Source organism: Humulus lupulus, chromosome 2 (assembly GCF_963169125.1).
Source record: "Humulus lupulus chromosome 2, drHumLupu1.1, whole genome shotgun sequence".
Classification (NCBI taxonomy): Eukaryota; Viridiplantae; Streptophyta; class Magnoliopsida; order Rosales; family Cannabaceae; genus Humulus; species Humulus lupulus.
Window position 1 is genome coordinate 229,230,137 of NC_084794.1, and position 24,986 is coordinate 229,255,122.

General features: G+C 36.6%; 1 protein-coding gene across 3 annotated transcripts; it reads left to right on the plus strand.

The window, feature by feature from the left end:
* The first annotated feature begins 5,813 nt into the window (after nt 1-5,813).
* LOC133819030 (TNF receptor-associated factor homolog 1a) lies at nt 5,814-11,232 on the plus strand. Of its 3 annotated transcripts, none has more exons than XM_062252170.1 (10): nt 5,814-5,913; nt 6,249-6,381; nt 7,040-7,195; nt 8,562-8,673; nt 9,165-9,253; nt 9,350-9,418; nt 9,500-9,629; nt 9,832-9,990; nt 10,251-10,682; nt 10,844-11,232. In XM_062252170.1, exons 1-10 carry the CDS (start codon nt 5,893-5,895, stop codon nt 10,968-10,970), a joined length of 1,428 nt encoding a protein of 475 aa, XP_062108154.1. In that variant the 5' UTR covers nt 5,814-5,892; the 3' UTR covers nt 10,971-11,232. The 3 variants fall into 3 exon arrangements, with proteins under 3 accessions (XP_062108154.1, XP_062108155.1, XP_062108156.1); XM_062252171.1 differs by lacking the exon at nt 5,814-5,913 and adding an exon at nt 5,963-5,981; XM_062252172.1 differs by lacking the exons at nt 5,814-5,913; nt 6,249-6,381; nt 7,040-7,195 and adding an exon at nt 7,256-7,512.
* Nucleotides 11,233-24,986: the final 13,754 nt, after the last annotated feature.

The following is a 24,986-nucleotide window of genomic DNA, read 5'->3' on the forward strand; positions in this document are numbered from 1 at the left end:
TTTAAAAAATTCAAAAACAAAATTTTTACCAAACGACCCCTATGTTATTCATTGTTAGTATTGATGATTAAATGTATCTAAATTCATCTTATCATCATTTAATCATTTAGTTCATTATATTCAAGATTAACATTCATATCATGAACATATTTATTTGATTATCAAGGATTGCCTTCATACTTAGAATTTGAATCTTGATTAACATCTAGGGTTTGGAATATTGCATTATTATCATAATTCATTATTGATTTGCAAAGAGTAAAGCCATATATTCCCAACACACCCTGTCAACCCAAGGGCTCCAAGTGGACCCCCAGGCTGAGATCGCACATGTGTAACTAGCTGGCATGCCACATGCACAACCAGCTGACGACCACAAGAGCAGCCAGCTGGCGTGCCGCCTGTGCACCCAACAGGTGTACCTCCAACACAGCCAGCCCCTCCTGTGGGAGAAAGAATTAGAACTCAGCCCAAGAGGAATAGGTCACGACGGGCTTCCGACCCACATGACCTCCCAAGGAGGGTACTAAACCCTGAAGAAGTTTGCGTAGTTCGAGAAGACCCTAGACCTGCGATGCTCGAGGAGTCCAGGGCTTACCGCCCAGGCCCAGGGGAGGAGAACCCTTTGTGCCCCAGCAGCCTCGGGGAAACCCAATTAAAGAATAGAAAGTATTTAGAGAAATATATTAAAAGAGAATAAAAAAGAAGAAAGGAATATGTTTTTTTTTTCATTTGTAACAATTTAGTTTTTTTTTATAAATATTTTCAAACTTAAATGTATTTAAAAGGAATTTTAAATAATTTTAGTCTTTTATTGAATTTTTTTAATAATTTTTATGTAATTTAAGAACGAATAGAAAAATAGATTCTTAAATTTTTATAATTAAATGGGGCACAATTTGGTAGTTGTCAAAGTTCGGGGGCAAAAATACTAATTATTTTATACAAATCGTAACAGGGAACACGATATGATAGTATCAATAGTTCAGGGAAAATTTTAATTAACCGTATATTTTAGAGGGCACAATCTAGTAGTGTTAAAAGTTCAGGGGGCAAAAATGCTATTTATTCTTTTTTTAAAGGTTCTGTTTGGCTAAGATTATGCTTTTGCTTAAAGCTTAAAGCATAAAATAAGTAAAAGTAGTGACTTATTTTTTCTGTTTGGATAACTATTACATAGATATATTTTTTTAATGTTTCTTTCAAAGTGTTTGGATATCAATTAAAAAATAGAAATACCATTTTGGTCCCTGTATTTTTTTCAAATACGTGATCGGTCCCTGTATTTTGTTAAATGACAATTCAGACCTTGTGTTTTAAAAAATGGATCAAAACTCTAGACCTGACTTTTTTCAAAATATTTTTAAATATAAGTTTCATTCTTAGCTACATGACCACCTTCTTCGCTTCTTTGAACCCATTGTATCACCAACGATCTAATAATCTGTAACGACCCAAATTCGCTAATAAGGCTTAGGGGCCTTGATTAGTGTGCCTGAAGGGCATAAAGGGAATTATGTGTGATTTTAATTATTAAGATGCATGATTATGGGTTAAAGCATGTTATGTGATTATTTGAGTATTTGAGATGCATGACTATGTGTATTAGTATGCATGTAGGCCCTGATTAGGTTAGAAGGGCATAATCGTAATTTTGGCCATTATGGGCATAACTGCTTTGATATATATGATAATTGTCGAGACCACATTATTATGTGGATATATCTGTGATCTGTGACTCGAGACGATCCTAGTGAGCAAAGTAGCAGAAAAGTCATGGCGGGGATTTATACCCGGCTTGGGGTGAGCTTAGGGGTATAAATGGGAATTTAGCGAATATACTGGAATCTATTTTGACATTGAGGAATATTATTGGTGGTTAATTAGGTATCGGGAATTAAGCGAGAAATATTAGAGACACTCGAGGAGTTAGCGGGAATTGGGTAAAATGACTAAAATGCCCTTAAGTGGATTAAAGGGTTTAGATTTAATAGGGAGGGCATAATGGTCATTTGGCTTACAGGAGTTAAGTATTACCAAGGCTTTATGTTAGTGGGAAGTGTAGAGAAATGTAGAAGTCTGAAAAAGAAGGAAAAGGAAGGGAAAAGAAAGGAAGGAAAACAGAGAGAGTTCTCTAGGTCGGTTTATATTTCCTTCACCTGTTTCTTGAGGATTTCTGGAGTAGAACTCAGAGGAGAGCTGGGATAAACTAAGCATCAAGGATTCTAAGCTAAGTGTGGGGAATTGGCAGAGGTTTAGCAAGGGTTCATCAACACTTGAGGTAAGACTTTAGAGTTCTTCAGTTTCTGTTTCTGGTTTTTGAGCTATGGTGCTTAAGTTGAATTGGATGGAACTTTAGGGAATTCAGGTCTAAGGTTGAGGAGGAGCAAGCCAAGGAAGTCTTGAGGCAACTTGTGGTCGAAATTCCACCAAAGGTATAAACCCTTAACTCCAACTTTGTTGTTCAGCTGGTTTTTACTGAGTTTTAGAGCTTAGGAGTGGCTATGGTGAATTTTGAGTTTGGGGATGCATGTGCTTGAGTTCTAGGTATTTGAGGTGCTTGGGATGAGTGGAGTATGGTCATAAGGTTGTTTTTGAGGTTGGGGAATATTTGGAAGAGTTTTGGTTGAGGTTGGTTCGAGGAAATCGCAAGAAGGGAAAACTGAAGCTGGTCTGTCTGTGACTAGCGCTACAGCGCTAGTCTTTGGGCGCTGTAGCGCTAGGCCATGATGCTGAGGGGATTTTGGCTTCTGTTTGTAGTGCTGTAGCGCCCTCCCATGAGCGTTGTAGCGCTACCCTATCTTCAGAAAGGGATTTTAGGGTTATTTGCAAGGGTTTTTGACCAAGGGTTTGGGGTTTGATTCCACCACCTTGTTTGGTGGAACTAGGACTTCCCGGGGGCTCGGGATTGGCCCCGGGGGGCTGGGTTTTGGACTTGAGGGTTGATGATAACTTTGGCCCATGATTGTGTTTAGGTGAGCGCTAGGGCTCGAGGGGGATCGTGCTCAAGGAGTCGAGGGATCAAAGCTAGTGAATTGAAAGGTAAGAAAACTGCACCCGATTATATGTTTGTGATGGGACTAAGTGCTCCCGAGAATTGTATCGTGTCAATGATGGTATTACGCCATGGGACATGTAAAGCGGCCTAAGGGTGTCGTACATAGTATTTGCGCACAGGGCGCGGCTTGGCCACTGGTAGCCGAGAATATTCACTGAGCTCGGCTTAAGCGGGCCGGAGTCAGTGGGATAACAGAGGGAGCAGCCTGAGAACGCTAGCCCTAGTTATCATTTGTGCAGTGATATGTGATATGAACTGATATGCTTAGTATGTTGAATACTTGGTCATGCTGAATGATTATATGTTTGAGAACTTGTGATACAATGTGAGATATGGGTTTGTCTGTCTATTGCTTATGCTCTGTTGTTGTGTTTTCTTGTTGGGCCTTGGCTCACAGGTGCTACGTAGTGCAGGTAAAGGCAAAGGCAAGCTGGACCAAGCCTGAGACGGAGAGCTCCGAGGTGGAATGTACATAGCCAGCCGTTCGATCGCCATGGTCGAGGAGTGGATCAGGACAGGGATTACCTAATTGTCTGTTTTGCCTTAGTATGGCCTGATATTGTGTATAAACCTTGTGTCCTTTGTAAACGATCTTAAAACTTGTATCTTTTTGGGATCCCAAGTAAAGGATAATGTTTCTTAATGAAAACGTGGCTTTTGAGACCAGACCATTTTAAACCCTAGTTCCTTTACAGTTTCAGTATCACGATTTTAATTAAATGACTTGATTAGCAAGTTTGGCACTTTATAAACACATAGTGTAACGGTCTTGGCTATCCAGGGCGTTACATAATCGATCTTATAATTGAAAATATTCTGACCAAAATCAAGTCTAAGGTACCATTTTGATCCATTTTGTAAAACAAATGGCCTGAATTGTCATTTAACAAAACAGAGTCCGATCACATATTTGGAAAAAACAAAGGGGCCAAAATAGTAGTTTCCCTATTAAAAATCAGATCTTTTATGAATAAATTAAGAGTTATGACAATAGCTTCTCAAAATTCATTTTCGGAGAAGTTATGTTCCCAAAAGAACTTTTGAATTAAAAAAGACTTTTAATTTTTTTACCCAAATACCCCATAAAGATTTTATTTTATTTAAAAAAAAAACAGTTTAAAAAAACTTGCCGAAACAAATATATAAATAAATTATCCCTAAAAAGCTGCTTAAAAGTATCCCTAAAAAATTATAGGAATTTTCTTAGGTAGGGGCATTACTTTTGCCTCTACCGTAGGAGCATTTTTTATTTTCTGTACTTGCAGAAATTATAACCTAATTTTTGTTTTCATGATGACGTACATTATAGTTATAACAGACATCATTCCAATTTTTGGAAAATTTCGAATAATTTATAGTGCTGAAATCTGAGTTCAAAAAGTTAGTTTCACACGTGGTTGATTTTTTTTATACAGGTGGAAAACAAACTATTTGAACGTACATTATAGTTATAACAGACATCCTTCCAATTTTTGGAAAATTCTGAATAGTTTATGGCACTGAAATAAGAGTTTAAACAGTTAGTTGCACGCGTGCTTCATTTTTTTTATACGGGTGGAAAATAGACTATTTGAACTCTGATTTCGGCACTGTAAATTTATAAAAAATTCTTAAAAATTGGCAAGATACCTATTATAATTATAATGTACGCTATCATGCAAAAAAAAATGAGTTATAATTTTTCTAAGTCCCGAAAATAAAAAAACGCTCCTATGATAGGGGCAAAAATGATGCCCCTACTCCCAAAATTTATTTATATACTAGATTAATACAATCGTGCAATATGCACGTTTGTTTAGTTTTATTTATAGAATTTATTAATTATTTTTATTAAATTTATATTAATGTCATATAAATATCCTATTTTAATTAAATAATTTATTTATTTTTGTTTAAGTTTATGTTTGTTTTAGTTTTTGAATTTGAGTGACAACAAGATATTATATATTATATATTATATGTTTAATTTAATATTAAATATTATACGTGAATTTTAAATTTAAGTTTCTTACTAGTTTTTAAAAAAAATACAATTTGTTGCTAATTGATAGTAAATTATATTATATGTTTAATATGATATTATTATAATAAATGAGTTTAAGTTTAATTAAATTTTATTTAAGTTATAAAACGTATGATTTTATTATTTTTTAATAATTATCATTGTAAAATGTCTTAAAAATATCATATTTTAAAATTTTTAATTATTTATTTTATTTTATTTAAGTTTAAGTCTTTACAAACTACCGTTAAATATAAGAATATTATATTAAAGTTAACATTAAAAAAATAAAAAACCATTAAAACTAATAATTTCCGTTATCTACACACTTATTATATAGAAGAGATATGTAAAGAACTAAAAACAAATATATATTTTTAGGAGTTTTCTTAAGCAGGGGCATTACTTTTGCCCCCTATAGAAGTGTTTTCTATTTTTGGCAATTTGATAAATTATAACCTATTTTTTTTTACATGATAATATATATTATAGTTATAACATGCTTCCTATTAATTTTTGAGAAATTTTATATAATTTACGATGTTGAAATCATAATTCAAATAATCAGTTGTACCTGTATCTGTTTTTTTTATAAGAGTAGAAAATAGACTATTTCAACTCAGATTTCGGGCACTATAAATTATTCGATTTTTTTTTTTAAATTAACAAGATACTTGCTATAATATAACAGTCATTAAAAAAAAATTGGAATACAAGTACCAAAAATAAAAAATACTACTACACAGGGACAAAGGTGATGGCCCACTATAAAAATCGGTTACAAAAACGATTGTTAGAGGTGAAAATGTCACAGAATGACCTTCCACAGTAAATGTATTTTGTCCCGTTTGAGGTATATAACAACTCAAAAATTTGTGAGGGACTTCCCCATTAAAAACTATAAAATAGTAGAATAAGAAGGTTGTTTCCGTTTTTGTTATTTCCTTTTTATTGTGATTTGAATTGAATCCTAATCTGTTTCCTTATTTATGGTGATTTGAATGGAATCCTATTCTGTTTCCTTTTATTGCTGCTCCTCCTTGAATTATGGGTTTGATTTGGCATTGATTATTAGTTTATATATCCTTTGGAATTTCTGTATTGGGGGCATGAAAAAAATTACCTATAAAAAAGTTGAATCGGTGTTTTCTTCCTCCTGGTTGTTTCATTTGTTGCTTGGCACCATAGAAAATGGCAGATGGGACTAGAGCACAGGATCAGCGGCGATTGGAAGAATCTGTCCAGCAATTGGAGGAGGCTTTTGAACAAGCCGTGGAGTTGAAGGAGATTCCCACAAAGCCAGGAACTGATTTTAGTTCAGGTACGTACTTCTCCCAAACAAAATTCTCCAAATTGAATTTTCCTACTTTCTTTTGTATTTTTGGATTGGCCTGCCTGTGTTCCATAGGATTTCGTTTTTAATGGCGGTTTCTGGTGGTTTTCTTAGCTCGGATTTACTTTTATGGCGTCAATTATTATGGGTTTTAGCTAGACTTCAGTTTTTGATACGGTTTTATTGTGATTCTTTCTTTTCTTGTTTTGTTTTTAATTTATATTGGTTATTTCAATCTTGGTTTTTATTTTCTTGTTATCACAGTTTTATTTTTTATTTTTTTTCGTCCAATTAATGATTTGGGCTCATTTTTTATTGGTATTTTAAAGGTGGGTTTCTGTTTTTTTGTGTAAAAGAATTATAAATGTTGGGTTTTTATCGGTATTTGTTTATTAGTTTTTTGATGGTTTGATTTTTGATTGATTAAAAATTAACTTAGAGATTGTAGTAGTAGTATAATCAGTTTAGTGTTTTAGTTTATGAGAAAATGAATATTCATATGTCTATATTGTTTTTCTTTAGCTACTTTACTGCACACCCAAACAGAAAAATGTTCAAATCTTGTTTTGTTAGATTGCAAAGCTTTCTTTTTGTAATGTGTGTAAAGTGAAGCTTGATAACTTCGTCTTAATGTTTCATTTTCTAGGTAAAGTTCCTCTTGTTGACGGACTGAGTGGAAGAAGCTCCTGGGATTTAAATTTCGAGTGGGAAATGGCTTGGGCTTCTGAGAAGTCTCTAGTGGGAAGTTCTGTTGAGGGGAATTCACCTCCTTATTGGGATACAGATGATGATGATGATGGTGGTATGATTTTGTCTGCTGTACCTGTATATTAGCATTATTTGGTTTCTTTATGTGGGACTCAGTAGGTGTGTGGTTCTTTATTCCATCAAGTGCCTGTTTCGGGGTTATCATATTATCTCAGACCTTCAACAGCAATTAGGATGGTACCAAGAAATGTAGTGCGGAGTAGCTAAATATTTGACAGTATGCCAATATAATAATTTTTAGTTGTTCTCTGGACTGTTTGGGTGTATTTATTATTGTTTCTGCATCAACCTTGTGGTCACAGTGTTGAGAAAATAAAAGATGATTTGTTCGATATCAGATGTGCTCGGAAGGTGATTGTTTTGGTGGCTTGTTGTCAGCATGCTGTTTAAGTGCAAATTTTGAAGTTAGTTTGGGATGTTGAACAATAACCTGGCTGTTGGTGGTTTGTGCTTTACAATAAAGCTGATAAATTATTTCAAGATATTTTTGGCTGTCTTGAAAGATCATTCTTGCCATGTCTCTGTTTGTTACGTTAAGGCTATTGAATTTCATATGTGAAGTTATATTTATTGCTAAAGGAAGAAGAGAGAAAAAGGACAATTGAGGTAGTTAATGTCTAAGAAATCATGTGTGCAATCCAAGTCCTTAGGCTATGTTTCTTGGCAAGAATGAAATAAAGGTGTATAACCTAGGGAAAGAAAGTGGAGAAGAAGGGAAGAACTCTTCTTTTGTTGTGTTTGGTATGAAAGGAAGGAGATAATCTGTCCAATCATGGAAGGATTGTAAATAGGTTGAAAATAATGATAGTAAGAAATTCATTTATTTTCTCCTATATTCTTTCGTCCCCAAACAACCACAGTACTCTAGTCCCACTGATCTCTTTAATTAGTGTACATTGACCTTTCGCCCTGCTGAGGAGTCTTAGTCTTTAAATTCTATATGTGCTGAAATCAAAATTTCAGATGGCTTTCAAGGGATAGATCTACTTTAGTTACTAGCTTTTTGTTCTTCTTGGCAGTCAGGAAGTACTGTTTTTCTAAAAATAAATTCCTGTTCTTTTCTATAGAAGCACCTTTACTCCCATTCTGCTTTATGCTCTTGTTAAAGTAGAATATCCAGATCTTCAACGTAGTAAGTTTAAAATATTTTGACAATGTAATAGTTAGTAGTTTTTTCCCAAATATATTTTTAACTGCATGCTCCTATGTTTCGTCATATAATGCCTTTGAACCAACAAGAGTTCATTTGTCATTATAGTGTGTAGTCTTTTTTTATATATCCCGATTGCATTTGTTGCTTCTGTGTTTAGTATGGGTGCTTTCTTCTTTTACTTTATTTTTTATATTTATTACTGTATTTAGGTGGCCAATTGTTTACACATTAGTTGTCTTCTTTATAGGGCCTAAACCGTCTGAGTTGTTTGGAAAATATACGTGGAAGATAGAGAAATTTTCTCAGATTAACAAAAGGGAACTTCGTAGTAATGCATTTGAAGTTGGCGGCTACAAATGGTATGGGGCTATGAATCTGTAATCTTGTCATGCGTTAATTGTGTTTTATGGGGTATTTTTTTTTTATTTTTATAAATATGAAATTTTGTTTTAGCAAATATATGCCTCTTTCATAATAAAGTTTCTTTAAAAGTAGGAGGCACTTGTGGCTGTTGTATGAATTATTTTACATGTAGCTGATGTTTTATTGAAGTTTATTTGATGCCTCACTTTTTCCTCCAAGTTTTAGTATATTTTCATAGAGGAATATACGTTGATGTTTTGATTCACGATGATTTAGATCGTATCACATTTTGTTTTCATGCATCAAGAAAGTAATTACTGGATGTTGTAATGCAAAAAATTCTAATCTGCTTTTGGGCTATAAAAAATTGGTGATTATGTTTTTTTTGCCTGTTTATAATTGTTTTCATAATGAACAAACACAATTGTATTTCAGCCAGAAACATTGTTATGCTTGTGTGACCTAAGCATTTTATATTGGACTGCAGGTACATCTTGATCTATCCCCAAGGCTGTGATGTTGGCAATCATCTCTCTCTGTTTCTTTGTGTGGCTAATCATGACAAACTTCTTCCAGGTTTGATTTTAATAAAAGAGCTTTAGTTGGTAAATTTTCAATGATGATTTTTGTCAATGCAGTTATGTGATTGCTAAAAGTTTTGTTGTAAAACAGGGTGGAGTCATTTTGCACAATTTACTATAGCTGTGGTGAACAAAGATCCCAAAAAATCAAAATATTCTGGTTGGTTGATTCTTCATTAAGTTGCTTGCATTGTTTTCAACATATTATACTAAGAAGATTGACAGGATGGAAATTATGCAGATACATTACATCGATTCTGGAAGAAAGAACATGATTGGGGATGGAAAAAATTTATGGAGCTATCAAAAGTATTGGATGGGTTTATTGATGCTGATACTCTAATAATTAAAGCTCAAGTTCAAGTCATCAGGTGTTCTATTGTTATTATTTCATGAATTCTTATTTGTAGTATATTGCATAAATAAATTTGTATTAAAGTTTCTGAATTTATCTAAAGATTATTATAACATTTTGAAAAACTATTTTTGATATTTGATTCTAATATTATTGAAGCAGATTTTTGTTAGATTACATTGATAATATTAGTATTTGTATTTATTTTGGTTTTGTAGAGAGAAAGCCGACCGGCCATTCCGTTGCCTTGATTGCCAATATAGGAGAGAACTTGTTAGAGTATATCTCACAAATGTAGAGCAAATTTGCCGCCGTTTTGTGGAGGAGAGAAGAAGCAAACTAGGAAAATTGATTGAAGATAAAGCAAGGTGGTCAAGGTATGTGTTTTTATTCCGTACCTACTTTTATTTGTTTCTGTATTTAGAACACTGTCGGTTGATTTTAATCACTTATTGTGTGTCGATTCTGGTTTATTAGTTGCTTCAAAGGCTTTCTTTTATGTTTCTGTTGCTCATTTTAACATTTTGGATTTGTATTTTTGTTGATAGAAATACATTTGTGTAATACTTGTCGTATACTTGGTTGGCATTGGTAGGTTTATTATTTAATTCACAGTGTATTTGCAATGATGTTGCAGCTTCTCTGTTTTCTGGTCTGGAATTGATCAAATTGCTAGGCGTCGAATGTCTAGGGAGAAGACGGATTCAATTCTAAAAGTTGTTGTTAAGCACTTTTTCATTGAGAAAGAGGTCACATCAACATTAGTTATGGATTCATTGTATAGTGGACTAAAGGCTCTTGAAGGCCAGACTAAGAGTAAAAAAGGTAGGGTGAAATTGTTGGAAGCTGAAGAAATGCCAGCACCTATTGTCCGTGTTGAGAAAGATACATTTGTGTTGGTGGATGATGTTTTATCGTTACTTGAGAGGGCTGCCATGGAACCATTGCCTCCTAAAGATGAAAAGGGTCCTATATACTCCGACAAAGATTCTATTGAGCAAGTTGAAAGGCGTCTTACTGAACTTGGTCGTAGGACTGTGGAGATATTTGTTGTTGCTCATATCTTTAGGTAACATGTTTGACAACTGAGATTTTGATAAACATGAAAACTATCACTTTGCATACTTCATTATCTTTGAGTGATGTACCATTAACATCTCTGCAGTAGTTGCATAATGTTATGGTTTTTGGTTAGAGACGCTATAATAATTATTTTCATCATTCATGCAGCAACAAAATTGAAGTTGCCTACCAGGAAGCTGTTGCACTCAAGAGACAAGAGGAGCTCATCCGTGAAGAAGAGGCTGAAAGTGAGCAGAAGGCAAAACGCAGTGAAAAGTTGCAGCAAATACGATGAGCTAATCTTTTATCTTTTTATTCTGCAATTATTAGGATTATGCATTCAATTTACATTTGGTATCAGTAGCAAGATTGATATTTCTGCAGGAGCATTTGTTTTATGATTCGTACATGTTTTCTTGATTTTATTTTGTTTTTGGCTGAATATAGTATTTTGTTGAAGGTTTCATTAGAAATGCTTCAGCTTAATGTTTCTAATATTTTGGGCAATAACATGTTGTATGATGCCTTAGTCTTGCAAAACTAAGGTTTGATTTTAATTGTTTTTATAACAAACTAATATTAGAAAACATTCAGTTTAAAGTTTCTAATAGTTCTGAGCTATAAAATCTTGTAAAAATGCACGATCCTAAGGTTTTTTCAAAATATGAAAAACGCTGCTTATGGCTGAAACTTTTGAAAGCTTGAAGTCTGAATTTTAGTTGTTCTCAATCCATTAATGTTTTCTAAAATAATTTTTTAGCTATTTTTTATTTGAAAAGCAAATCTTAAATGAAAAATTAATAAATATATTTATGAAGTGAATAATTTTAAAAGTTTGTTATAAATAATGTTAAAGATAAAGTGATGAAAAATAAGGAGCAAGGAGAGATAAAAAGTAAAAATAATGTGAGATGAAGTGATGTAAAAGAAAATAATGTCAAAAAATGATTTTAAAAAAGTAGTGTGAGCTTTTAAAAGAAAGTGATGTGAGAAAAAGTAAATCAAGATTCTCAATTTTTATTTTGATTTTTTGTAATTTTGGTTTTAAAAATTGATTTATGAAAACAATACCAAACACCTTTGTGTTCAAAAAAATAGTTTTTTTTTTTTTCACTTTTTTTTTAGTGAAAGAGTAATTTCATTAAGGCAATTTATGCAAATAAAACATACACAAGGTCCAATGCCAATTAAGGGCATAAACAAACAAGTAATCCTGGTCACCAAACTTTGGATGTCTTCATGGTTAGTGCCAATTGAGCTAGGGAGTGTGCCATATTATTGTTTACACGATTACAATGATGCATAGTAAAAGAAACTAACTTACTCCCCAAACTATTAATATCCTGAATGCTCATCCCAAACACAGAGTTACCAATATTAGCACAGCGGATTGTTTGGCAAACTCTAAGACAATCAGACCGTGATTCTGACATTCAGAAAGCCAAGGCGAATACAAAAGAGCATCCCCTGAACCATTGTTGTAGCTTCGACAAAGTGGGGTTCCATTGTTGAAACAAGGGGTGTGGCCATAGATGCTGTAATGTCGTTTGTGTTGTCGAGTACTACTGCCCCTATACCAATCTTCATCTGTGTTGCATCCACATCTGCATCAACAAACAACACCACTTCATCCTCCTTCAGTTGGTCGTTTGATGGCTCAATATGTCCTGTGCCATCCTCCTGAGCTTCTTCATAAGTTATTTTGGCCCGGGCTTCTTGATACTGAATCAAGTAGTTTAAAGACCACCCCAAGACTTGCTCATTTGGTAGCCATACATGGTCATGAATAACTTTGTTGTGCTGGTACCATATTCTCCAACATAGTATAATCAATTTCTCCATTTCTGCTTTGGTTATCCTCTCCATACATTCAAGCATCATCACATAGAAATCAATGACAACACCTGAGCTTTCCCATGTTGTTGATAGGCCATCTTGGATGTTGTTCAAAGATGAGCATCCCCATATGGCATGTAAAGTATTTTCGGGTTCCTCATTGCATAAAGAGAAAATGTGTTCTGTGGGTACCCCATGTTTGGCTAAATTGACATTGGTAGGGAGGAAGTTATGTGAAGCTTTCCAGGAAAAGCTTTTCACTTTTGGTGGGGATGCAAAGAGACCACAAAAAATTCCATCACTTAGATTGTCCCATAGATGATGATGCCTTTACAAGCCCCATATCACGCACTGAACACCAATAACCACTCTTGACAGAATATATTCCAGACTCATTGCAATGCAATGTAAGGCGACCCGGGCCCAATGTTAAAGGTATAGGGATAGAGAGCACTATTCGTGCTTTTTTAGGTTCGAAGGATTGCATGATGAGCACTACATTCCACTCCACTGATGATTTTTTTAATGAACTCACATGTACCAAGTTGTCTGCCCCTCTAAAAGAAAGAGATCTCGCAACATTCGTTTTGGGAATCCAGCAATCATTTGCAATATGGACTGATTCACCATTATTGATAATCCATTTGGAGCCTTTATGGAAAAGCTCTCTCCCCCACATCACACTACACCACAAGTACAACGCTCGTTGTTTGATCTTGGCCTGAAGGAATGATGAGTTAGTGAAGTAAAATCCTTTCATGACCTTGTCTGCAAGAGAATTGGGTGAATTATAAATACGAGCTTCTTGTTTAGCAAGAAGAGCTTGATTAAAGAATAAGAGATTCCGAAATCCAAAGCCCTCGTTTGATTTGTGCTAACATAAACGTTCCCAGCTACACCAATGTACTTTTTTGTATCATCACCCCCACCAAAATCTTGCACACAATCTATGAAGTTCATGTAGTAAGGATGCAAGCAATCTGAATAAATTCATGATTTCATTAGGACCTCTCTGCCTCCTACTACAAAAAGTTTTGATTTCCAACCAAATAGTTTATTCCATACTCTATTTCTTATAGAATGAAAGAGATCACTTTTACTCTTACCAGCGAAACAAGGAAGTCCCATGTACTTTTCATGGCATGGCACTAGTGGGACGCCAAGTTTGTTTGCTAGAGAATCACATATTTGAGGGCTCATCTAGGGCGAAAAACATACAATAGATTTAATTAAGCTTACCAGTTGTCCTAAGACATTCTCATAGAGAGCAAGAATCTCCTCGAACCAACTACAACTTTCCATACTAGCCTTTAGAAAAAAGAATTTGTCATCAGCAAAAAATAAATGAGATACCATGGGTCCTCCTCGGCCACACTTCAACCCCTTAATTCGATCAGTATTGAGAGCCTGTTTCAACAAGGATGATAAACTTTCTGCACATAAGAGGAATAGGAATGGTGACAATGGGTCGCCTTGTCTAAGACCTCGTGTAGGTGTGAGATTGCCGATGATAGCACAATTGACATTAATGGAGTACTTGACAGAAGATATGCACTTCCTAATCAACGCAATCCAAGCAGAATTAAAGCCTAATTTTTCCATAATGCCCCAAAGGAAATTCCAGTCCACTCTGTCATATGCTTTTTCCATGTCTGCCTTGAAAGCACAGTATCCAGTTTTACCTTTTTTTATGTCGTTTATTGGCATTGAGACATTGAAACCCAACCATTGCATTATCTATAATCAATCTTCCAGGGATGAAGACACTCAGTTCTTTAGAAATGATGTTGCCCAGAACTTTCCTCAACTTATTAGTAAGCATCTTTGCAATAATCTTATACAAAACATCACATAAGCTAATAGGCCTATAATTAATGCTATGAGTTGGATTCTTAACCTTAGGAATCAATGCGATAGTGGTTTCATTAATACATTCAACAATACTTGAACCATTAATGAAGGTGAGGCATGCTTTACAAACATCTCCACCCACAATATCCCAAAACTTTTGGTGGAAACCCGCTCCCATCCCATATTTTCCTGGGATTTTTTGAGGGTGAATCATCTAAAATAAAGCTTCCTTAATGTCTTCAACTGTAAATCCACGCACAAGCTGTCTGTTCATATCACCAGTGTCACGACCTGTGTAATGTCCCGAATTCGCTATTAAGGCTGAGTGCCTTGATTACTGTGCCAAGAGGGCATAATCAGATTTGTATGTGGACTTAATGGAATATATGTGTGATTATGCGATATAAATGATTTATATGGTAATGTGGATATTGTGCATGTGTTATGTGTATTAAATATGCATGTAGGCCCATTTTAGTAAATTGAGGCATATTTGTAATTTTTGACCCGTTGAGGGTATAACTGTATTATCTATGTTTTATGAGTGAGACCACGATGTTATGGGGATATATTTGAGATGTGTGGCCTGAGGCGATCCTAGTGGGCAAGTTAGCGAAAAAGTCACAACGAGGTCAAATACCCAGCTCGGGGTGAACCTAAGGGTATTTACTAATTTAGTTCATTACTAGGGTTTACCGGGGATTGGAAATTTATTTGGTGATTATTTGAGTATGTCGAGATTAATAGGGAATTTATAGGGCTACATGAGGATTAGCGGGAAATGTGGCTAATGACCGTTTTGCCCTTTGAGGGCATTATAAGAAAAACACTTGGGTTAGGGGAATTATGGTCCTTTCCTAGCCTTTGGTTAGACTTAGTTGAGGCTAGAAGCCTTTTGAAATAGGTAGAATACATTAAGATATTCAGTCCCTCTTCTCTCTCTCGTTTACTCTCTCTCACCCTCTTAGTTAGGGTTTTGGAAAATTTGGGGGAAAAGATGAAAATTCCCTGAGTTTTTGAGGCTGTGATTGAAGGATGGAGGCTAGGATTGGTGTAGGTTCAGCTCAAAGGTCGTGATTCTCATTGAGGTAAGCTTCAATTCTGTTTTGATTAGGTTTGGTTTGTTTTTTTAGGGTGCTCTAGAGTTTTAAGTTCATGGTTGGGATTTAAAGTTTTTCTGAGGTTTTAGCTTAGTTCTTAATGGTTATATGAAGGTTATATTGTGTTGTTATAAGATTAAGATTTAATTATGAGTTTGGTTGAAGATCAAGGACTGGTTTTAGAGGTTTTGGTTTAGGGAAAACATAAGAAAAGTTATGGGAATTTTGAGTTCGTGGGGTCGCGTCGCGACGCTGTTCTTGGAGCACCGTGGCTCACATGAACTCAGAGGCCTAAGGGGGTTTGCTGAACCGCCTTAGTGCAGCGACACTGGGTGGTTGTACGACGGTTCGTGTCTAGGGAAATGAGTGCTTAGGCTCTCTGAATTGTAGAGGGTCGCGGCGCTTACTAGGGGCACCGCGGCTCAAATGGAAAATATTGGCCAATTAGGGTTTTTAAGCTTGGGAACTCAAACCCAAAGGCTCGGGAAGGATTAGACTACCCCGTTTAGTAGAATTCGAGATCTTGAAGGCTAGAAATTTACCTTGAAGCTCTTGATAGTCTAAGTGATTGATGATTATCCATTATTGCATTGTGACTAGGTTATATCGCTAGGGCTCAGGAGTAAGGATCGTGCTCGGGATCGCCATACCTTAATTGCTCAGGACTTGAGGTGAGAAAACTGCACTCGGGTTGTGATAGGGGCTTGAACCCTTGTAATTGGATATGACTGTGGTTGTAAATTTAATTATTCAGTTAGGCAAGCTTGTATATTCTGCATCTGATTGCATGCTGTGCAATATATATGTGATTATATCTATTATAAAAGCCCAGCCTAAGGGCGCCAGGGTCGACACCAAGCGTGCGGAACGTAACTCGGCCTAAGAGAGCCGGGGTCGACTATAAGATCTAAGAGCTCGGCCTAAGGGCACCGGGCTTGAACGTTACTTAGATAAACAGAAGTGTCGATTACACTTAACTAACTGTATTGATTGTTGGGATTGGATTATGTGTTTGATTGAGTAGATTATTACTGCAAAGCTTATTGCTTATGTCATGTTACTTATTGAATTTGTCAATTTAAGTTTACTGTTTATATACTGTTGCTCACTTGTATCTATTGATTTAATTTTTCTTGCTGAGCCTTGGCTCACGGGTGCTCTGTGGTGCAGGTAAGGGTAAGGGTAAATTGGACTAGCAATGAGTTGGAGAGCTTCAGGGGCGGTGTGTACATATGCATCCTACTCAACCGCCATGACTGGGATAACTTGGGAGGAACTAGGGTTGAACCTTGTTTTTGCTGCTTAGGACAACTAATTTTTATTCTATTTGTCTTTTATTAGTCGGTAACTACTTTTTGGGATCCCATATATAAACTTAATATTTTTAATGAAAAATAATTAATTCGTCGACCAAAATTTTTAATACCTAACCTTGATTTAGTCCATAATTACACATTTAGGTCCAAATGACTTGCTTAGCGAGTTAAGCACTATTTTAAACACACAGTGTAACAATATTGGCTAACTAGGGTGTTACAACTTGGTATCAGAGCGGTCTAGGGTTAAGGATTCCTAAAGACTGGCTGGGCATGTACACTCACCGCTAAAGATAAGCTTGACTCATGGTTTGGTATCTAATAGCGTGATTATGTGCTTAACTGTTTAAATTGAACATATGTGCCTTATATGCTAGAATAGATAGCATGCCATATATAAATGTATATTGTGGGAGTAAGGCTTGATAATTGATTCATAAATGTTATAAACCAATGTCTTGGTATGCATACTGTATGTGGTTATTGTGTTGTTTGGCCCTGCTTGTGGAATAGTTCTGGATATGAATATTATGCCTGATAGGTTAAGTCATTGAATGCAGATAGATTCGAAAGTTATGTATCCAAGGCAGTCAATTGGACCAGGCATGGTTAATATCGGGGTTGTGGATGATAGTCGGGGCCAGAACCCTCCATCTGCCCCTTGGAATCGGCAGCAGATGTTTGCTGGTATGAAAGCAAGATTGCGAAAGTAGGAGGAAGAGATTAGGCAGTTGAGACAACATGATTCCAAATTGCATGTTTTATCAAGGCCCCACTGAACCTTTTTTTTTTCTTTCTAAAATGGTATTTTTCTAATAAATATGAGTTGAGCGACGTTTTTACAAAGTAAATAGATTAGGGCATTCTTACAAATGGCATCAGAGCCAGGTCGTTCATGTTTCCAAGGACCCTCTGCATACATGCTAAAGACTGGAAAATCTCAACTCACCGTGTCGTAAGTATTTGCTTTAATTGTTATTTGCTTTCCGTATTTTTTTTTTTAAAAATAACTAGTTTTGTAACCACAGTATAGAAAAGATGCCTCCTATTATTAGAACCACCAACAAATAAATACTTAAGGAAATCAGAGAAATAACTTAGGTAGAAGCTAACATCAGTGATGGAGAATGGTGAATTACAATAGTGAAGAAGATGTAGATGGTCTGTGAACGCATCCAAGGGTTCATCAAGAGGGGCACTCCTGTAGCCCATAGAACAACATTGGGTGTTGAGAGAAGTACTGGAAGAGCATCCTGAGGCCCTCCTTTGGTGGGTCTCGGCGTGGCATGGTACCTTTGAGGAGGATTTGGCATATGCCACCTTCAAAGACGCTGTCTATGAGTTCATGGAGTACTTCGACTTCCAACGAATGGAGATGGTCCTGGTTCAAAATGGCATAGGGGAATTGGAGGAAAGGTTGGAGACCATACATGACGAAGAAAGTGAGACGGTGCCTTGCGAGCTATTATTTGCCATCCCAGAGGTGGATGATAGGAGAAAGATTTTAACAACCTCTCCTAAGTACTTCCACATTTCAGAGGATATCTTTGACTACAATTTAGGGGACGAGTCCACAATAGAAGACTAAAGTCCTTTTCGAAAATTTCACCAAATATTTCTATTTAAATAAATGGGACTTCCTCAAAGACCCTTGAAAACTTTTGGATTATTATGATTATTTTGGATGATTTGATTATCAGATACTTTTGAGTAACTATGGATATTTATAAGTTCTATCTATATTTTTCTCTTTCTTTGCAAACTCTAGATGACATATGGATATAAGTAATCATGGCAACCTTTACGATTAGCCCTTAAGTAATCAAAACACTATGCGATTATCCTCTCTTATGATTTTCTTTTGGTGCCTTAGAATTTCATCATGTCGACAAGAGGAAGAGGCGTAAGAGGTGGAAGGGGAAGAGGCCGAGGAAGAGGTGTCTCAGCAAACCCTACTACCACTGTAAAACTTAACATGAGAATTCCACCAGCCCAGTTAGCAACCCCAGCTGCACCAGCTGTGGATTTAGCTGTAGAGATAGAAAGGTTGAGAGAACAGTTAAGGTAGAGGGACGATGTGACACCCTGGATAACCAAGGTCGTTATACTGTGTGATTATAGATGTGCAAAAATTGCTAATAAAGTCATATAGTTGAAAACGTGACCCTAAGTTGTAATTACGTTAGGGTTAAAATATTTTGGTCATAAACAAGAAATTTCTCATTAAAATAAACGTTTAATACATGGGATCCCAAAATAGGTTTTAAAGGACAGTTTACAAAATTTCCAAGTTTATGTACAACCACAAGCCACTCTAATGGAAAAATTGTTATATTATTTTAAATAATATAATGTTAGATTAAATAATGTGACATAATGTGATTTGTCACACCTTGTAACATATTATTGAGAGTCACAAAATTGGACACATGTATGTGCCCAAATGTGACATATTTTGAAGTTACAAACTTGTAACTCCCAAATATTACCCAATAATGTGTAGATTTGATATTACACATTTTGATTTGAATTTCTTAAAGATATATGTGAAATATGGCTGTTAGAGATGTGATTTTAACTCCCATAATGTGTATGGAAGTTACAAAATCAAGTGGGAATGAATTTGGAACGTTTTGGCAAATTTGGAAAATTGGTTGCTGAAAAAACGACTTAGGCCGCTGCCTATGTTTTTCAGGCCGCGGCCCAAGAGGCAAAAATAGGCAAAAAAACACATCGTAGGCCGCGGCCTGAGCGGCTGACAGCATTTTCCAACTTCGGTTTTTATCCAATTTTGAACGTTTCCAACAGCCAAGTAACTCCCAAATCTCTATTTTAATTCCATAAAACATCCAATTAATCATTGGTAACAGCCATAGGGGTTGGTGGAATTTGAAATTCAAAGGGTGTCTCAAAACTCTATAAATAGGAGCCTAATGCTCACTTGTAAGACACACCAATTTTCATCCACAAAGCACTTGGCTGAAAAATACACCAAAAGGCTTGATAATTCCAGAGAGCTATTTCCTAGAGAGACCCCTTAGTGCTTAGAGAATAGAGGGAAATAAGCTTTTGGACAAAGGTCTTGAACCTTGTTCAAGTTGGTGATCCCCACTACTCTACACTTTGGTTATGTGAGAGTTTGTTTGTGTTTTCATTCTTTTGTTCTTCTTATTTACTTGTATTGTTATAGTATTGAGTTTGTAATCTTCCTCTTCTACATCTTTTTATTTACTTGTATTTTGAGCAATTGAGTTGTAATACTTATTTAATCAATATTATCTTGTCCATTGTATTTTTGCATAGAGTTGTATTTTTGGTTTTTCCACTTTTCCATTGAGCAATAAAATAATATTCTCTAACAAAAATAGGCACTTTAGGTTCTCTTGTCCCTGTACCATCCCTCGGCCGTGGCGGCCGAGCAGTTGACTATGTACATTCTGCCCCAGAGCTCTCCAACTCAGGACTGGTCCACTTTGCCCTTGCCTTTACCTGCACGATGTAGCACCCGTGAACCAAGGCTCAGCAACAAAACCATAATGCAGAACATAAACGATACAGACAAACAAAAAATCCACAAGACTGCTAACCAGATAATCAGCATGCCATAACAGTCATTTACTCAGAGAGGTCAAACAATTATCCATAAACCATTCATCCCAACATTAAACAAGTTATAATCATCAGAAAATAATAATATTATATCAATATTCATCATACAATACTCAGGGTCGACGCCCTTAGGCCGCACCTTCTATGTAACCCACTGTCTCCGGCTCGCTTAGGCCGAGCTCAGTGATTATTTAATTAACCTCAGCTACCAATGGTCGAGCCGCGTCCGGTGCGCAGATATCAATTTTGGCACTCTTAGGACATTTAATTCATGCTCACATGGCATAGCTTAATCATACAACAATCACATTCAAACATAGGTAGCCCTTAATCCCAACAATCACACACGGGTGCAGTTTTCTTACCTTTGATTTCGAGCGCTTTTAGTTAATATAGATGACCCTCGAACACGATCCCGTTCCGAGCCCTAGCATACACCTAGTCACATTCCATAAATAATACTTCGATGAGTTTGAATTCCAAAGGACAATCCTGGGACCAAACTCGCACTCTTGGGACCCCAAGTTCCACCAAACGAGGTGGTGAACCTGGCCCCGAGCCCCCAAGCAAAAACCCTAAGAAAACACCCTAAAATCAATTTTAGGAGGCTGAGGAGTGCTACAGCGCTACTAGGTGGGAACTACAGCGCTAGAGTCAGAGACTAGAGTTGTAAATGTGGGCTGGCCCGGCCCGGCCCGACCCACATTTTCGTGCCTCCGATAAATTCGGGCCGGGCCGGCTCATTTTTGAAAGAGTAGGCCCAGCACGGCCCATGGGCCCGGCCCATGTCGTGCCGTCCTCGTGCTATGTCGGGCCCAAGTCGGGCCGGCCCACTTTCCTTATTCGGGCCGACCCACTTTCTATATTCGGGTCCAAATTTGGGCCCACTTTTAGGCCCACTTTATTTTTGTCAAAAAATATGAGGATGGAGAATTGAACCCTCCACCTCCTCTTTAACCGTCAATGGACTTTCCACCAAACCAAATACATTTTTTTGTTTAAATTATAATTTTAGATATTTTTATATAACTTTTTAACAATATTTTACACAAAATTATATCAAAGATAATTATTAGAATTTTAATACTTACTAATAAATGCTAAAAAATTTAACTCACAAATCTTAAAATAAATTAATATAATTATAAAAATATAAACATTATGAAAAATAAGACTTCTATTATCATTTTAATTTATTAATAATTGACAAATAAAAATTTATTATGATTATTAATGTCAAAATATCGAGTTTTTTATCGTGTCGTGCTTTCGGGCTAGTTTGTTCGTGCTTTCGTGTCGTGCCTTCAGGCTTGTCGTGCCGTGCCGTGCTCAGGCCCATGTCGTGCCATGCCGTGCCAATTTTCAATTCGTGTCGTGCTTGGCCCAGGCCCATATTTTTTCGTGCTGTGTCGTGCTCGTGCCTCCCGGGCTCGTGCCAGTTTCGTGCCGTGCTCAAAAGCCCGGCTCGTATTTACAGCTCTATCAGAGACTCAAGCCCCCCCAGAAAATGTGGCCTAGCGCTGTAGCACTCCCAACCTAGTGCTACAACGCTACAATCAGCACATGCATAATTATGGGATTTTCCCAACGAACTTTCCCGAGCCAAAGCTCCATAAACCCACTTTAAACTTTAACTAAACTCAAAAATTGACCTTATAACTCACTATACCTCAGCTAAAACAACCTAACAACATCAAAAACTTGGCTACAAGCATCATCAAACACAGAAACTAAACTTGAGCTCAGAAGCTCAAGAACACCATCTAAACCAGAAAACCCAGATAAACAAAGTCAGAGATTATTACCTCTAATGAAAGAATTCAACCCTAGGTTTCCTTCAATGTTTCTCCCAGCTTTGATTCCACCAATTCCCAAGTTCAAATCCATAAATTCCCATCCAAAACCAACTTAGAAACTACTCTCAACAAGGTTCAACAAACTCAAAAATAAACCATAAACCTTACCTTAATTTGGAGGCTAATTCCAGTTGAACTCCTTAGCCACTCCAAGGATAAAAGTCCCAAGACCTAGCCTAGACTTCCTCTGAGTTCACAGCTTCAAAATCCTCAAGGAAGAGTGAAAGGAGAATAAATCGCGAGGAAGAGGGAGAGCTCTGTTTTTCTTTCCTTTCTTTTCCTTCAGTTTCTACCACTTTCCCTTATGCTCTAAAAAGAAACATCAGATATATGAAGTATATCTCCTAATAACCCAAAAAGACCATTTTGCCCTCCCAATAAATCCAAATCTTTTAATCCATCTAAGGGTATTTTGGTCATTTGCTCCCAATTCCCGCTAATTCCTCGAGTGTCCCTAATATTTACCACTTAAATCCCGTCATCTAACTAATCATCAATTATTTTCCACCATGTCTAGAAATCTCCATTATATTCCAAAATTCCCAGAAATACACTCAAGCTTCCCCCGAGTCAGGTATAAACCCCCGCCGTGACTATTTCGCCAAAGCGCTCACCAGGATTGTCTCGAGCCATAAGCTGCAAATATATCCACATAATAATGTGGTCTCAATAATTACCACAAATAATCACATTTATGCCCTCAGCGGGCCAAACAAATATGCCCTTATAAGCTAAACAGGGCCCACATGCTCATTAATACTCATAAACATGCATTTCATACATCCATATAATCACATAAGCATGCTTATCACATAATCATGCATTAAAACCATATAAATCACATATAAACCTATTATGCCCTCCCGACATACTAATCAAGGCCTCTTAAGCCTTATTAGTGATTTTGGGTCGTTACAGACGAAGAGTTGGAACAAGCCTAACAAGTACCCCAAGTACCGTTTACACAACCTGAGCCTCCAGTACCACCACCTGCACCATTACCAATGGCCTATGGTTTTGATCCAATTTATGAATGCTTTAGGAAGCAAGCTCCACCTATCTTTGAAGGGAAAGTCGACCCTATGGTGATAGAAGATTGGTTGAAGTCAGTGGAGGCTATCTTTGACCATAAGGAGCTGAATGACCATCAAAGGGTTTTGTGTGCAACTCACACACTGATGCAAGGAAAGGATTTATTAAAAAGTATTACAGTGCAGTTTATTGGCTACCAGGGTTGATGAATTTGTCACCTTTGTTCGGGGAAACCTTTATGTTACCGATTATGCTCAGAAGTTTGATAGGTTGGAGGGGTTTTCACCTAAGATAGTACCAACTGAGGCCATGCGAGTCCAAAGGTTTATGAGAGGACTTATGTAACATCCCAAAAATGCTAATAAAGCTTAGTGCCTTGATTAGTGTGTCGGGAGGGCATAATTGGGTATATGTATGAAATTGATTGATCAAATGTGTGACTACGTGGCATACATGATTTATATGATAATATGAATATATATATATGCATGTTTATGTTTATTAAATGTGCATGTGGACCTGTTCTTGTTGATAAAGGCATATGTCTAATTTTGGCCCGTTAAGGGCATAAGTGTGATTAAATATGTTAAATGATGGAGACCACATTATTAGGTGGATATATTTGCAGTATTTGGCTCGAGACTATCCTAGTGAGCGGATTAGCTTAATAGTCACAACGAGGTCTAATACTTGGCTCGGGGTGAGCCTAGGGGTATTTTGGGGACTTAGTGCGTATTTGGGATTTATTGGTTAACAAACATTTATTTGGTGATTAGTTGGGCACGTCGGGATTAATTGGGAACTTAGAGGACCAGTTGAGAATTAGTAGGAAGCGCGGTAAAATGACAGGTTTGCCCTTAAGGGCAATAAAGAGCTGACGTAACACTATAGGTATTTCAGTCTTTGTATTAGGGGATATACTTAAGAAAAACCTCAAGAGTTAGCCAGAAACAACCAGACAATCTCTCAACTCTCTCACTCTCACGTTCATCTCTCTCTTTCTCTAAGGCTTTGGGGGACTTTGGGAGTTTTGAAGAGAAAGCTTATAAATTGAAGCTGGGAATTGGGGAATCAATCTAGGAGCAGGAAAGGGGACAACTAAGGATCAAAATTATTACTGAGGTAAGATTATAGACCTTGGTCTGTTGAATTTCTAGTTTGGTTTTGGATGTCGTTAGGGATGCATTGTTAGCTTCTGATTTTTGGATTTAAGGTAGTTTGAGCTAGTATTATAGGTCATATGTGCTGTTTATGATGTGTTATTGAGAGTTATAGACTCAATTATGACTTTAGTACAAGTTTAAGTAGAATTCTAGTGACTTTGGTTTGGGGGAAAACGCAGGAAGGAGCTGGGAATTTTGGATTCGCGGGGTCGCATCGCGACCCTGTTCTTGGGCGAAGCGGTACGCGTGAACCCAGAAGCCCTGGGGAGCTCTCTGTTTCATAGGCGCGCCGTGAACCTAAGGGTCAAGTCATGGCACATGTCCCTGGGAATTCAGGGGCTTGGAGCCTTTGGCTTGGAGGCGCGCTGCGACCCTCAGGGCTAGTGTAATGCCCCAAAATTCCTAATGAGGTTTAATGGTTGGATTTGGAGGCCGGGAGGGCCATAATTTATTTATTATGCCATTACATGATTATGCGCATGTTTATGTGAATTATATTATAATATGATGTTAAATGCATGCATGTGGGTCCACATTTCATTATAGGG